Genomic DNA, 13594 nt, shown 5'->3' with positions numbered 1-13594 from the left:
GTGAGAAGAGAAAGAGACAGCAGAACATGATCTACACTTTTTAAGATTGATGCTGCGTTTTTGCCCGTGTCTGCTCCGTACATAACTCTGTAGTTACCACTATTACTGTAGGCTAAATGATACCTAGTGATAGTGATAGGGTAATGATCACGGGAAGATGGGAGAAGGGAAACATCTTTACATGTACATGTACAGGTACATGTATGTAATGTACGGAGTACATGTACATGCATTATTGCGAACCTGTCAGTCAGTCAGCCATGAAAACCTGAGACACAGGTGAAACAGTGGGGAAAAAAAGGCACTACAAGAGAATTTATTAGAGAGAGAGACTACAGAATGAAGAGGGGGATGAAAAGAGCAATTATTAGTAGCATCAAGCTTAAATCTCAAACACTGATAACTTAGCTAACTGACAAAAAAAGAGCTGCTTTCTTTTCTTTTCTTTTCTTTTCTTTTCTTTTCTTTTTCTTTTCTTTTTCTTTTTCTTTTCCCAGTTTCTGTCCAGGTTTCACTTCATTAATTTGTACACCTCTCTAGTTTTTAAACATCTTTGATTGATACATTAAAACTGTACATAAACTTCAACTCAAAGTCTCTCGGCCGTCACTAGACATAGTTTATTCATCAGCTCAACAGCTCCCAACCGCACCTAGCTGATCATCACTTATAGCGTACTACCTAGGCCAAAAAGACCTTGCCAGCCGCGCCCCGGCACCCATCCTTTTATAGTTAGTGGTGGGGGCTAGCTTGCCTGTTCCTGGCCCCCGGGGCGCCCCGGGGGCATACCGTTACACTTGCTCTCTCACACATATGCAGCGTATAATAATAAGTCGTTCAGTTACCCACCGCTCTAACATCCTAGCCAAGAGCAACCCAATTCAAGCTCAGACAAACGCAACCCGGGAAGGGGGGTTGAAATGGACTTGGACTGGGCTGGGCTGGGCTCAGTAGTAGCAGTGAACCGAGCTCATCAATCACCATCATCATTCATCATCATCATCCCAAGTTCAAAAAACCGCGCTCTATCTATCTAACCTTGGTCTAACCCCCAGACCAGGAAGTGAGCGTGCTGTTTCAGAGCTTTTGCTTTTGCTTTTTTTCTTTGCCTTTTTTTTTTCCCACGTGCTAGTTTTGGATTTCGAAACTGCTCTAAAAAAAAAGTTGTGCATAGCTTGATGGCTGTCTCATCCATCTTCTTTGACGTTTTCGAATCAAGAGAGGGGGAAGGGGGGGTTTCTGGGCTTTTTATTGAGTGTGTACTCTGTAGCCTGTATTAATTTATCGATTTGATTTGATTTCGATGTGTAGTTACTCTGTAATGTACTCTGGACTCTGTACGTTCATTTTACATGTGTTCTAGTGTGAGATTTTGAGATTTTCAAAAAGGTTACTCTTTTTCAATTTTTTTATAAATATTCATTTTTTTGCCTATCAGCCAGCTACAGGTACTTTTGTTATGTACCACATAACAGAAGTCAATCAAGATATCCCACTTGTAAAAAACTGGCGAAGAAATGGTGTATAACTACGTCTGAGCGTAAAGCAAACCATCATCTTCACCAGAGTGATTAGGTATCTCTCTCTTTTTTTTTTTTACCAGCCACACACGCACATAGATAGTTACATAAATAATGCCTACTCATCTCTGCCCAAACACCCTCAGAACATCAGAACAATTTTCACAAGGCATCCATCCATTCATCCAATATCTGGCCTCCAAGAAAGAAAAGTCCAAATTTCATTCAACCAATCAACCTTTCCCACTGAGTATAACAAGAAACCCGGCCTAGTCCAGATGCCAATTGTTTGATTTGCAGCGCCGAGTGGAACCAGAAGAAGCTAATATTAATGTTGGGCAGAGAGAGAGAGAGAGAGAAGAGAAAGAGAGAGTTCAGGAGAGGCAGTAACACTTGACGTAGTTGATAGTTATTAAATTATTCGCGATTGGGGAGGGACACTAATATTAATAATAATAATAATAATAACAATAATGATGGAATGGCATGCAACTCCCCTCCTGCAAAAAAAAATGATGTGATTTGACTCGTCTCCGTGAAAATAATAATAATGGCCTTGCTTTGCCTTGCTGCATGCTGTAATGCATCTTTTTCTGGCTGATGAAGTCATACACTTTTTGCTCATTCTTCTTTCTTTCTTTCTTTTTTTTCCCTTTCTTTTTTCTCTTTTTCTTTTTCTTTTTCTTTCTCTTTTTCTTTTTCTTTTTCTTTTCCTCTTTTTTTTGTCTGGGAGAGAGGCGGTGTTTTGGTTGGTTGGTTGGTTTGGTTGGTTTGGTTGGTGGTTGGTGGGATGGATGGCGAGAGAGGGAGAGATGGTTAATAAGCTACGGGATGTACATTGTACATGTACATGAATATGTACAGTACATACATTATACGGACGCTGGCCATGTTGCCCATCGTTGATCTGGGCGTGGTACACAACATTATTAAGTACGGCGGTGGTTGTGGTTGTTGCTAATGTTGTTGGAAGGAGGGGTCAGATGCAGCGATGACATCTACACACACAAGTACGCTCTGAACCTTCTTCTCAGGTTGAGTGGCGGAAGGGGGGGTTGGTTCATCATTGACAGAGAGATAAGATCTGAAAAGTTCGTACTCCGTATTTTCCGGGGTAAAACATCTCGGTCCTCGATCCCTTTTTAAGATGAAACGTACTACTGACGTATCTTGGAGGGGGGGGGACTCATTGCTTATCATTAATAATTGGAACTTGGAAGTATAGTATGACCAATAACTACATGTACTTATTATTACTGTACGGAGTATTTTTAGGTTCAGAAGAAGATCCAGGAACAGAATCAGAAAAAGAAATCAGAGTTTGACTGGAGTTTTATGTATGCAGCTAATAAATCCTTCCAATGAAAGTATAAATTTTTTTTTCTTTTTTTTTTTCTTTTTCTTATGGCTATTTTTGGATATGCCTATCAAAGTTAACTAGTTAAATAGTCAGTAATACAGTACAGAAGATTCAGAAGCAGGTGCTGAGTTGTGATTGTGATGACTGGTCAACTGGTGAGTTTTCTCCATCTTCATCCTGTTCTTTTTAAAGTATTCTCTTCTCTGACATCAACTTCGTGATTGATTGATCAATAATTGCTCTTCTACTGCCCATCAGACCCTTGTCTGGGCTGGGCTGGGGCTTCACCTGTTGTTGCCAGCCAAATCAGAATTAGTAATACCTACCAGGTAACTACAGGTACAGGTAGTTACAGGTACAGGTACATGTACAGTGGTAAATAACACAATCCACACTTGCATACCGGTAGTAAGTTAGTTAATAATAAAAGGCAGAATGAATAAAATAAAATAATAATAATACATAAGTAGTAATATTAATTATTACTAACTATCCTGTCATGATATGATGCTTATTTTATACATTTCTCTCCCTCCTTCTCTCTCTACGGAGTAGTTATCAAGACTCCAAGTGCTGGGCCCTGGCCTGGCTCCTGATTCCTGTACTCCTTGCGCCGGTGTCCAGATACTAGCCCACCCGACACTGAGGCCAGTGAGCCGATCCACGACGACGACGACAACGACGACTACTTAGTAGTAGTAGTTACTAGTTAGTTACTCATCAACATCATTCACTCCCACTCACTCCCCACAAGTCCCCACTGTTGCTGCTGCCCACTGCCCACTACTGCCCACTACTACCCACTACACTTACCCACTACACTTACCCACTACACTACCCACTACCCAGTGCCCACTACCCAGTGCCCACTACCCAGTGCCCACTACCCAGTGCCCACTACCCAGTGCCCAGTGCCCAGTGCCCAGTGCCCAGCGCCGCCCGTGTCCAGCCGCCGAGTGTCGTCTATGATTGCTTGCCGCTAACTCGTCCTTGGACTGGACTGGACTGGACTGGATTGTCCGTCGTCGCCGCCCCAGTCTGTCTGTTCTGTCTGTCTCTTCTGTCTGTCTCTCTCCCTACCTCTCGTCTCTCGTCTCTCGTCTCTCTCGCTCTCTGTTGCCTGTCCTGTCCTGTCCTTGTATTGTTTGTGTCTTGTCCGGCTGTCTGTCCTGTCTGTCCAAAAGATTCCCTCATCCCATCCCTCAGTCCCCGGCGGCAGCCCAACCCCCCCCGTCCTCTTCTTCTTCTCTTCTTCTTCTTCTTCTACTTCTTCTACTACTTCTTCCTGCTTGCCCGTGGCCGCCCTTTCTTTTTCCCCTTATCTGCCGGCGCCCCCCATATCCCACCTCCCCTCCCACCTCCCATAATAATAATATCCCGTCTGCCGCCGTCACAGCGCTCGCTCTGTCTGCAAAAGTACTCCGTAGTATTCTCATAATTATTGTTATTCTTATTCTTATTATTCTTCTTCTTATTATTATTATTATTATTATCCACCTTCCTCCCCTCCCGCCGTCCTCCTCTTCTCTCTCTCTCTCTCTCTCTCTCTTTTTTTTTTTCTCTCTCTTTTTCTCCCGTCATCCCGTTCTCTTGTGCCTTCTTTTTTTCTCCATTTTCTTCTTCTTTTCTTCTTCTAATTTTTTCATGTCTTTTTAAAACCAAACATCACACATTATTATTTTTTACCTTCGTTTCGATCACACCACACCCCCTGTCAACCCCGTCGAGCGCGCCAAGTACACCTTTTTTTATCGACCAAAAAATAGATATTAAAAAAAATATAAAAAGAAGCAAGTAGAGATAGAGAAGCGTTCGATCAGGGCAGGCCCGGACTCTCAGCTCTCTTCTTCGTTGCTTTTCTCGACAGGATTCGCGGCAGTGTCGGAGTGAGGCTGGCTCCTCGCACAACAACATCACCTCCACCACCACCAACAACAACCGCCATCTGGGAATCTCTCCTCCCATTTTTCCAACCCTTTTAACATTCGTTTCTCTTCTCGCTTTTTCATTTTTCTTCTCTCGCGTGGCTGGTGCCCATTGCGTCGTTGTTCCGTGTGGTTTTTCACTGTCTCCTAGACGGTTAGTTTCCCCCTCTCTCTCTATCTCTCGCGCTCTCTCGCACCCCTTCTACTGCACCTGTCCCCGAAGAGAGACACAGCCCTGCGGATGCGAAATTTCGTTCCCATTGCATTTTTCTATCTTGGCATTTATCTTCTTAAAAACTGCATTCTCGTTGCAATATGACTAACCCCTCCGCGTTTTAAGAGATAGGTTCGATCTGCAAAATGGCCATGTATTCGCAGCATGGTGCTTCGATGGCACCACCGCAAAAGCCAGAAACCTTCATGCTTTCCAACGAGGCTCAACAAAGTCTCCCCCGAGATGCACAGGTTGCCCTACAGCAAGTCGATAATTGTGAGTCTACTCTCTGCCTTTTCGCCATTTTCTTGTGTCGGCTCGATATTTAAGTCCTTGAACCGCCACGTCGTTCGGATTATCCATCCCTGTCCTTGCGCGTTAGAGCCATGGTCACCTAAAAAAAAAACCACCGTCCCTAATTCATGGCTATAGTAAAATACTTCCTTATATCCGCGCCGGTCGATTGGGCTCCAGATCAACTCATCAGACGATTCTTACTCCCAACAGGCGACTATGTTTCGTGTGTTTTATGGTATGTCTTTTTGCCCGTGATACGACTAGGGTTTGAGGCGGGGGAAGGAGAAGGTCAGTCGAGTCTAACAGAACGATCGCAGGAATAACCTTTTCCATATTTCGGGAACCGACATCGTGCGATGCTTATCCTTTCGATTCCAGGCCTTTGGCCGTCCAGTTAAAAACACCAAGAAGTTCGAAGAGGGCATCTTCTCTGATCTTCGCAACCTGAAGTCCGGCACCGATGCGTCCCTCGAGGAGCCAAAGAGCGCCTTTTTGGACTTCCTATATAAAAATAACTGTATTCGAACGCAGAAAAAGCAGAAGGTCTTCTACTGGTATAGTGTACCTCACGATCGGCTCTTCCTCGATGCCTTGGAGCGGGATTTGAAGCGGGAAAAGATGGGTCAGGAAGCAACTACGGTGGCAGTCAATGAACCTGCCTTGTCGTTCGAATTCGATTCCTCACAGTCTCTCTTTGAGCAACTCACAAAGGCGCAACAAGCAAATTCGTCTTCTTTCTCTGCCCACGCCAGCACGGCCTACACTCACTCTACCTCCCCTATGGGGAGAGCCACTGATTCTATGCCACCACCGCAACTACCCCAATCGATGCCAGTTCTTCAAGAGGACACCAGCAACCAGGGTTTGTACAATTCCATGGGAATGCCCAATAACTCGTTGACCAACGGTATGAGCAAACCCGAACAGGATCTGGGACAGTTTAGCTACGATCGAAACGGCACCCCTGTCTCCAGAATCCACCAGCGCCATACATCCATGCCGACGTTTATGGAGTACTCGCCGGCCCCATCGTTCGTTTCATCGCACTATGACGAGTATGGTGCAAGAGGGATATCCTTTGAACCAATTACACCTCCACAACACTCGCTACATCTTGGCCAGGAGCCTGCTTACATTGCCAATGAGGACACTGGCTTGTATACCGCCATCCCCGATATTGGGAACCCGACAGGCTTCGCTCCAATGATGCAACTTCCTCCTTCCAATCTTGTGGGTCCACAGTTTTCTACCGCAACTCGCACATTCCCAACTACCAATGTATATTCAGTCATTGAAGGATCTCCAACCTACAAACAACGGAGACGACGATCGTCGATCCCTGCCAGCATCACCCATGCCATTGCAGCGGCTGCTGGGCAATCTACTCAGTCGCACGGCCATTCTCACGCCCACGCCCACGCCCACGCCCACGCCCACGCCCACGCCCACGCCCATGCCCATTCCGTGACACGACCAAGTGAGCTTCGCCGTTCCATGTCCAGGTCTGTCCCGGCGGTTATGGAAGGGGAGGAATCAAACAACGACTCGCCTCCAGGTTTAACCAATAGTTACACATCTACGGTCGTGAACCAAAAGGATCTGCTGCACGAACTATCTCGAACGGGCACTCCGCTGCCAAGTCTAGAGGAAAGTCCCCCCGAGCACCCTCTATCCCTGATCCAGGCCCACGATGAGTTGTCATCGTTACCCAATGGTGACCAAATCGACAATGCTATTGCCGCGAGCTCAGCCAATGGCAAGGGCGATCGGCCTGGTCCCGTCCGTCGCGCCCGCAGTGCGACAATGATGGAGCTTGGCCCTTATCCTCAGAAATCACATTCCTGCCCCATCCCGTCATGTGGCAGGTTGTTTAAGAGACTAGAACATCTGAAACGGTATGTGCTGCTATTTTTGAATATTTTGCATCGCGCAGGATTTGATTTGGAGCATTCTGTTTGGTTCAAATGTTTGCGGGCTTTAAAACTTGTTCTAACCGCTGGGCTTTTTTCACTGACTGACTGGGCGCCTAGACACGTGAGGACCCACACGCAAGAACGCCCCTATCCGTGCCCTTACTGCAATAGGGCCTTTTCACGGTCGGACAATCTTGCCCAGTATGTTTCACCTGTTTCTTTTTCTTTTTCTTTTTCTTTTCTTTCCCTGCCAGACTGGCTAAAAATAGTACCGTGCCTTCTGGAGCTACCCCGCTAACTAACTGCCCTTGTTGCGGCCATTGCAGACACCGCCGTACCCATGAAACACAGCAGAGCGGGCAGCAGATAGTGAACAACTACTCGGACGAGGATCGCGAACAAGAACACGAGGAACAGGAGTTCGGATCGCTGGGAGATACTGAGTCGCCTCGATCGTCTTCAGACCCGAACAGCCACAGCCATAACCACAGCAACAGCCACACTAACAGGAACAGAAACACTAATAACACCGACCACCACCACCATAGTAGCAGCAATAATAATAACAACGGTAGCAACAACAATAACACCAAAAACAACGGCAATAATAATAATTACATGCCGACCAGCATGGTCAACATGGCCAACGTAACTTCCATGCCGTCATCTATGGTGATGCAAACTAGTTTACCAACAATGGTCACGCCGCAGATGATAACGCCTCACCTCCTGCAGCAACATATCTAGAAGAGGGCTTGCTGGTTGGGCTGGGCTGGGTTGGCTGCTGGGGGTTTATACGTCTTTGCGTTTTTGCCCTTTTGCGTTGCGTTGCTTTGGCTTTGCTTTCCGCTACTCTGCTCTTTTGCTCTTTCTCCTTTGAGGATTCCATTCCTTCCTCCTCCCCATCGCGGGACATGGTGGTTTTGGAAAGGTGGTGTTGGCTCCTTTTTGGATATGAATTTTGGTATGGATATTTTTTGATCTTGGATTTTCCTTTCTTTCTTTCTTTCCTTTTTCTTTTCCTTTGTGTGGTTATGCTTTGCTCTGTTATAGAAAGGGAATCGGGTTTTATGCTAGTTATCACTGCTGATTTATGTCTCTCCTTCCTATCTATATATTTCCTTCCGCGCCCCTTCGAATAATCCTTCAAGCTCCTCCCCATCTATCTTATCCGATATATCTATCTATTCCTGTTGCCATTTTTTTTGGTTTTGGTTTATTGGTTTTTGCGCGTTTCTAGTTTATGACCCTTTTATATATACCCCCACACATACATATATATACATGGCTTTCCTTGTCACTCCCCCCCCCGGATCTGCGTCTTGTCTCCGTTTCTCTCGTTCGGAAGAATGGAAGATATTTTTTGGGTTTGTTTTCATACTATACAAGAAGTTCCCTCGTTACCGTCCTCCTCCCCACAAGCCCCAGGTTGTGGACTGATTGACTGGTTGTTGGTTGATGCGTACACAAAGAGACATTATTCAGAGCCGATTTGATACTCTTTTGAAACGCATGGACATCTGCACTGGTACATGTCTACACATCTTCACATCTACACTCATCTGCTGAATATTTCTTACTACTTTCTTATCTGACTTTTCTTATATTTTTGCTATTCCAATGTTTCTCTTTTTGCCTATGATTATGAGCTTTTTTTTGTCTCTGTTCCTATTTATGTGCTATTTGCTACTGCTGCTACCTACTATGATACTTATTATATACTTTATATTATAATTGATTTTCTTAATTCTCTGTCTCTCTCCTTTCCTTTTCTTTCTAGTTTTTTTTTTTTTTTTTTTTTTTTTTTTTTCTTCTGAAACAGATTCTCTTTACTTATTATTTTGCTAGATGCTCTTTGACACTCTATCCTTCTTTTATATTTCTTTGGTTTTTGTGATTTTTATTTGAAGTAAGTATAACATACTTCATTTGATTTCTTTCAATTAATTTTTCTATACATGCAATAAACTGCAGCTCTTGAAGAGTGATTGAATGAATTATGTCTTCCTTTAATCTTTTGTTGCTTCCAAGTTTCCACGCCTGCCCATGACAACGTTTCATGTGGAGAATCAGACGACGAAGCTTGTGTCTGCGATATTTAGAGTTTCCGGAGGCGGCGATACATGAGGTCGTTACACAGCTCCAAGGTTGGTAGCGACCTTTCCTATTCCGGAAAGAACAGACCAAGGCCTGAACTTGGCCGGTTTAACTGTTGCCCTTCTTCTTCCAACTTACCCTCCCGCATATACCTCCCTCATTTCCCAACATCACATCACATCACATCGCATCGCATCGCATGCTAGGATTTTAGTTAGGAGTTCTTATCGGCGAAGGAAAAGGAGCTGCGGGGAGGAGAATGTGATGTGGCCCGCAAACTAGCTAACTGAACTTAGCTATTTATTACGTTACTACGTAAGTCTGGTCTTGTCTGGCGGATTCAACAACAAGGAGGGAATAACATTAACATATATATATTTATTTTACCCGACGTTTATTGTACTTTACGCTTTGTTTGCTTTCTTTTTCTTTTTACCCTCTTGGACACGAGCCGTTTATTGCCCGTTTTTTCCGACTGCTGATAGAGATAAATACGGTACTGTGCCCGGCAAAGATCACCAAACGCACTTCTTAACTTACCACCCACCCCCTGTTCTCGGAGAAACGCACGGAGAGGGCGAAGGGGTGCAAAATCAAACTCCCCGCGGAAAGAAAGAAAGGAGAGACGATAGTTTTGTGCACGTTCGACTGTGTTGGGGAGGTAGATACATACATCCATATCATACCACGGCCCGCTAGGGGAACGGCCCGGCTTTTTTGCTGCGGAAACGAAAGGAAGGAGAGAGAGAGAGAGGAAGGGAGATGTACTGTACATGATACCCGACAAGCGTCATCCACGGAAAAGCAGATATAGAAAGGAAGAAGCAGAAAAAGAATACACCCTCGCGCAGCGTCTTTTCTCCCCTTTATATACATACCTCCTCTTATGAGCTCGTCATTGCCGGATAGAGAGTCGGATCGGTCTCCACTCCTTGGTGCGGGTGAGCAGGCGTCGTCGGGACACAATGCCATTGCCGATGATTCCGGAGGGTTGTTCGGTGGTGGTGATGCGGCGGCAGCAGCAGCAGCAGCAGATGATGATGATGATTTCGCGAAGGAAGTTTGCAAGGATGCTGTGTCGAAGAGTAGCTTGTATCTCTTTTTGCTTACGTTGAGTATTGGGGGGTAAGATTTTGCTCTTTTTTTTTTTTTTTTTTTTTTTTTTTTTTTTTTTTTTTTTTTTTTTTTTTTGACGTTTTGCTTATTTGTTATTTGCGGTTTGGGTTGATTGATTGATTGATTGCTAACTTTTGGTGTTGATGATGTAGTTTACAAATTGTTTGGTCTGTGGAGTTGTCTAGTGGATCTGTATGTGCATGGGAATTTTTTGCCTGATATTTCCCCCCGTGGATACGAAGAAGCTAATATTTTTTGTCTACAGCCCTACTTACTCTCACTTGGGATGGATAAGTCCCTCCTGGCATTCGTGTGGATAGCAGGCCCCTTAACAGGAACCCTTGTCCAACCATACGTCGGCATCCGCAGCGATAACTGCAGAATATCATGGGGGAAACGAAAGCCGTTTATGATCGGGGGCGGGATTGCGACGATCATATCCCTACTCGCGCTTGCGTGGACTCGTGAGATCGTGGGCGGCGTCTTGGGCATATTTGGAGTTCCCTTCCGCTCCACGGGGGTCAAAGTAACCTCAATAGTCGTGGCGACGATTTTGATGTATTGTCTTGATTTTGCTATTAATACGGGTGAGTTTCTGTTTCTCCACCCCTCCCTTTTTCGTTGGACATGACTGTTAAAGGTCTCGTGCTTACATTGGCTTGGGCTTTTTTTTTTTAGTGCAAGCGGCTATCCGAGCTTTCATAGTCGACAATGCACCGGCGCATCAGCAGGAATCCGCAAATGCATGGGCAAGTCGGCTCACTGGCATTGGCAATATCCTGGGATATATCTCTGGCTACCTCGACCTGCCTAAAATACTCCCGTTTTTTGGAAAGACGCAATTCCAAGTCCTCTGTGTGATTGCATCGCTGTCGCTGGGCATCACGCTTTTGATTAGCTGCCTCTACATCACGGAACGTGATCCGCGCCTGGAAGGGCCACCATCGTCAGATAACCCTGGCGTCGTCGCGTTCTTCAAGCAGGTTTTCCAATCCATTCGCAACCTGCCGCCGCAGATCCGCAAGGTCTGCGAGATCCAGCTCTTCGCGTGGATCGGCTGGTTCCCGTTTCTGTTTTATATCACCACGTATATTGGCCAGTTGTATGTCAATCCTATATTTGAGGAACACCCCCACTTGTCGCCTGAGGATATCGACGAGGCCTGGGTGACGGCTACGCGGGTGGGTACCTTTGCACTACTGGTCTACGCGATCATATCGTTCGCGGCGAGCATTATACTGCCGCTCCTTGTCGTACCGACCTATCGACCAAGTTTGCCATCGCGGAAAACTGCTGTGGCCCCAGCCGCCCGGCCGCACCCGTATCGTACGCGCAGAGAATCTGCGTCAACTATGTCCATCACCGCCTCATCCGTAGCGGCGATTCCCCAACCACCACCACCTCCCCCTCCACAACTCAGCGAACCGCTCGAAGGAGGAACGGATAGAGAAACTCCCTCCCTCCTCTCCCGCCTGCAGATACCGGGCTTCACCCTCCGGCGCGCCTGGCTCATGTCCCACATCCTCTTCAGCCTGTGTATGTTCAGCACGTTTTTCATCAGCACGCCGCAGGCCGGGACGGTTGTCGTATCTATCGTTGGCATTCCCTGGGCGCTGACGCTTTGGGCGCCGTTTGCGCTTATATCGGCTGAGGTGGCGAGGAGTGATGCGAAGAAACGGAGGCGGAAGTATCGGTTGCATCGTGCGAGTCCTGGTAGTAGCGAATATCGGGGGTTTTTAGCGGAGCCCAGGGAACATCGGGCGGCTGGAGGTTCCAGTGGGGAAAATAGTAGAGAGGGCGTGGAGGAGGTGGACAGCGGGGTTGGTGGAGCCTCCAGTCTGGCCCGTCAGCCCACTGCATCAACGTCCACGCCGGGTCCCGTTAACACCACGGACAATAGCAACGACGACAAAGACGACGCCGGGAGCTCTGATCGCGGCGTTGAGGATGACGAGGACGCTATCATCGACGACGAGGACGACGATGACGAAAACGACACAACCGACCAAGCGGGCGTGATCCTCGGCATCCACAACGTGGCCGTCTCCTGCCCGCAGATCTTCTCGACGCTGGTGAGCAGTCTTATCTTCAGCGCGCTGCAGAAGCCGCGCGGGGAGCCGGCGGATGATTCTGTGGGCTGGGTGTTGAGGTTTGGGGGGCTAGCGACGATTGGGGCGGCGGTTGTTACGAAGCGGTTGGCGGAGGGGAGGGGGGGTAGGGGAGGTAGGAGTGGTGGTGGTGGTGGGGCCTGTGTGAGTGAGGGGGTGGTGTGAGTGGTACTTTTCCCTCCTATGTATGTTGTATGGATTTGTATACATTATATAGTGCAGAGTGGTTATCATTTTTCTCATTTTTTTTTTTTTTTTTTTTTTTTTTTTTTTTTTTTTTTTGTTTTTTTCCCGTAGTGCCGAATCCCCTACATGGCAAACGGCGAGGGGAGAGGGGAAATCAAAGAGTAGAAAGTGCTGTGTAATCATATCATAAGCCTAGCTGTTAGTTAACATGGAGCATGGAATAGTAAAGAAATGATGTGAAGGATGGGATGGGACAGGATGAGTTAGGATAGCTCATGGAAAACACATAAGCACTTGTCACTAGGTATTTACTGAGAGGAAGAGAGAAAGGGGGGGGGAGCGAATTGATTGTTGCATTGGTTAGTTCCCTAGGTATCTAGAGGTACTTAATGCAACAGAAATCAAGTGCTGGAAGGTTAGTCTGTCCCATAGGGGCTGAGGAGGGCTATTTCTACCCCTCTACCTAAGGAATAGACAGCGCTAACGCGAAATTTCGCCTTGAGCAAGCTCATTGGGCTTCGAGTGACGTATTATTTATTTATTTACCTTGGTGGAGGTAAGTGAACGAAGAGTACAGCTGGCTGTAGCCCAGAGAAATGCTGCGAAGAAGCTGGATGAAGAAGGTGAGTGATGTGAGGTGTGAATATCTTTTACATTCATTGTTTAAGTTCAGGGTATATATATTATAGATAAATGCGGTACTGAATGGGTATTTGATTGTAGAACCTTGCTCATATTTTTGTGAACACCACATGGAGACATAAACCATGCCAGTGCAAATGAAATGAAACATCCACTCTGCCCCTAGGTTAAGGCTCAAGCATTATGTTTGAGTAATTCCATCAAGAGTTTGCTTAT

At 46.3% G+C, this 13594-nt stretch overlaps 2 protein-coding genes across 4 annotated transcripts; both read left to right on the top strand.

Moving 5' to 3' along the window:
- The first annotated feature begins 4354 nt into the window (after positions 1-4354).
- On the top strand, positions 4355-9007 carry BDCG_02041. 2 transcript variants are annotated; one of them, XM_045417594.1, is made up of 6 exons: positions 4355-4959; positions 5146-5295; positions 5452-5551; positions 5634-7211; positions 7347-7430; positions 7556-9007. In XM_045417594.1, the coding sequence occupies exons 2-6, from the start codon at positions 5166-5168 to the stop codon at positions 7974-7976; spliced, it is 2313 nt and encodes a 770-aa protein (XP_045279893.1). In that variant the 5' UTR covers positions 4355-4959; positions 5146-5165; the 3' UTR covers positions 7977-9007. The 2 variants fall into 2 exon arrangements, with proteins under 2 accessions (XP_045279893.1, XP_045279894.1); XM_045417595.1 differs by having other exon boundaries at positions 4399-4959; positions 5152-5295; positions 7556-8436.
- Positions 9008-9042: 35 nt separating this feature from the next.
- Positions 9043-12799, top strand: BDCG_02040. Of its 2 annotated transcripts, XM_045417593.1 has the most exons (5): positions 9447-9641; positions 9841-10451; positions 10595-10634; positions 10708-11029; positions 11121-12791. In XM_045417593.1, the coding sequence occupies exons 2-5, from the start codon at positions 10213-10215 to the stop codon at positions 12713-12715; spliced, it is 2196 nt and encodes a 731-aa protein (XP_045279892.1). In that variant the 5' UTR covers positions 9447-9641; positions 9841-10212; the 3' UTR covers positions 12716-12791. The 2 variants fall into 2 exon arrangements, with proteins under 2 accessions (XP_045279891.1, XP_045279892.1); XM_045417592.1 differs by having other exon boundaries at positions 9043-10451; positions 11121-12799.
- Positions 12800-13594: the final 795 nt, after the last annotated feature.

Source organism: Blastomyces dermatitidis (assembly GCF_000003525.1).
Source record: "Blastomyces dermatitidis ER-3 genomic scaffold supercont1.2, whole genome shotgun sequence".
Classification (NCBI taxonomy): Eukaryota; Fungi; Ascomycota; class Eurotiomycetes; order Onygenales; family Ajellomycetaceae; genus Blastomyces; species Blastomyces dermatitidis.
Note: the sequence above shows the minus strand (reverse complement) of the source record. Positions and strands in the feature narration are given on the sequence as shown.

Coding starts and splice junctions, on each gene's coding strand:
- BDCG_02041 (XM_045417594.1), top strand. CDS start 5,166: ATGGCCATGTATTCGCAGCATGGTGCTTCGATGGCACCACCGCAAAAG. Junction 5,552..5,633: donor TATGTTTCGTGTGTTTTATG/GTATGTCTTTTT, acceptor GAACGATCGCAG/GAATAACCTTTTCCATATTT. Junction 7,212..7,346: donor AGACTAGAACATCTGAAACG/GTATGTGCTGCT, acceptor CTGGGCGCCTAG/ACACGTGAGGACCCACACGC.
- BDCG_02040 (XM_045417592.1), top strand. CDS start 10,213: ATGAGCTCGTCATTGCCGGATAGAGAGTCGGATCGGTCTCCACTCCTT. Junction 10,452..10,594: donor CTTACGTTGAGTATTGGGGG/GTAAGATTTTGC, acceptor TTGATGATGTAG/TTTACAAATTGTTTGGTCTG. Junction 10,635..10,707: donor TGGAGTTGTCTAGTGGATCT/GTATGTGCATGG, acceptor TTTTGTCTACAG/CCCTACTTACTCTCACTTGG.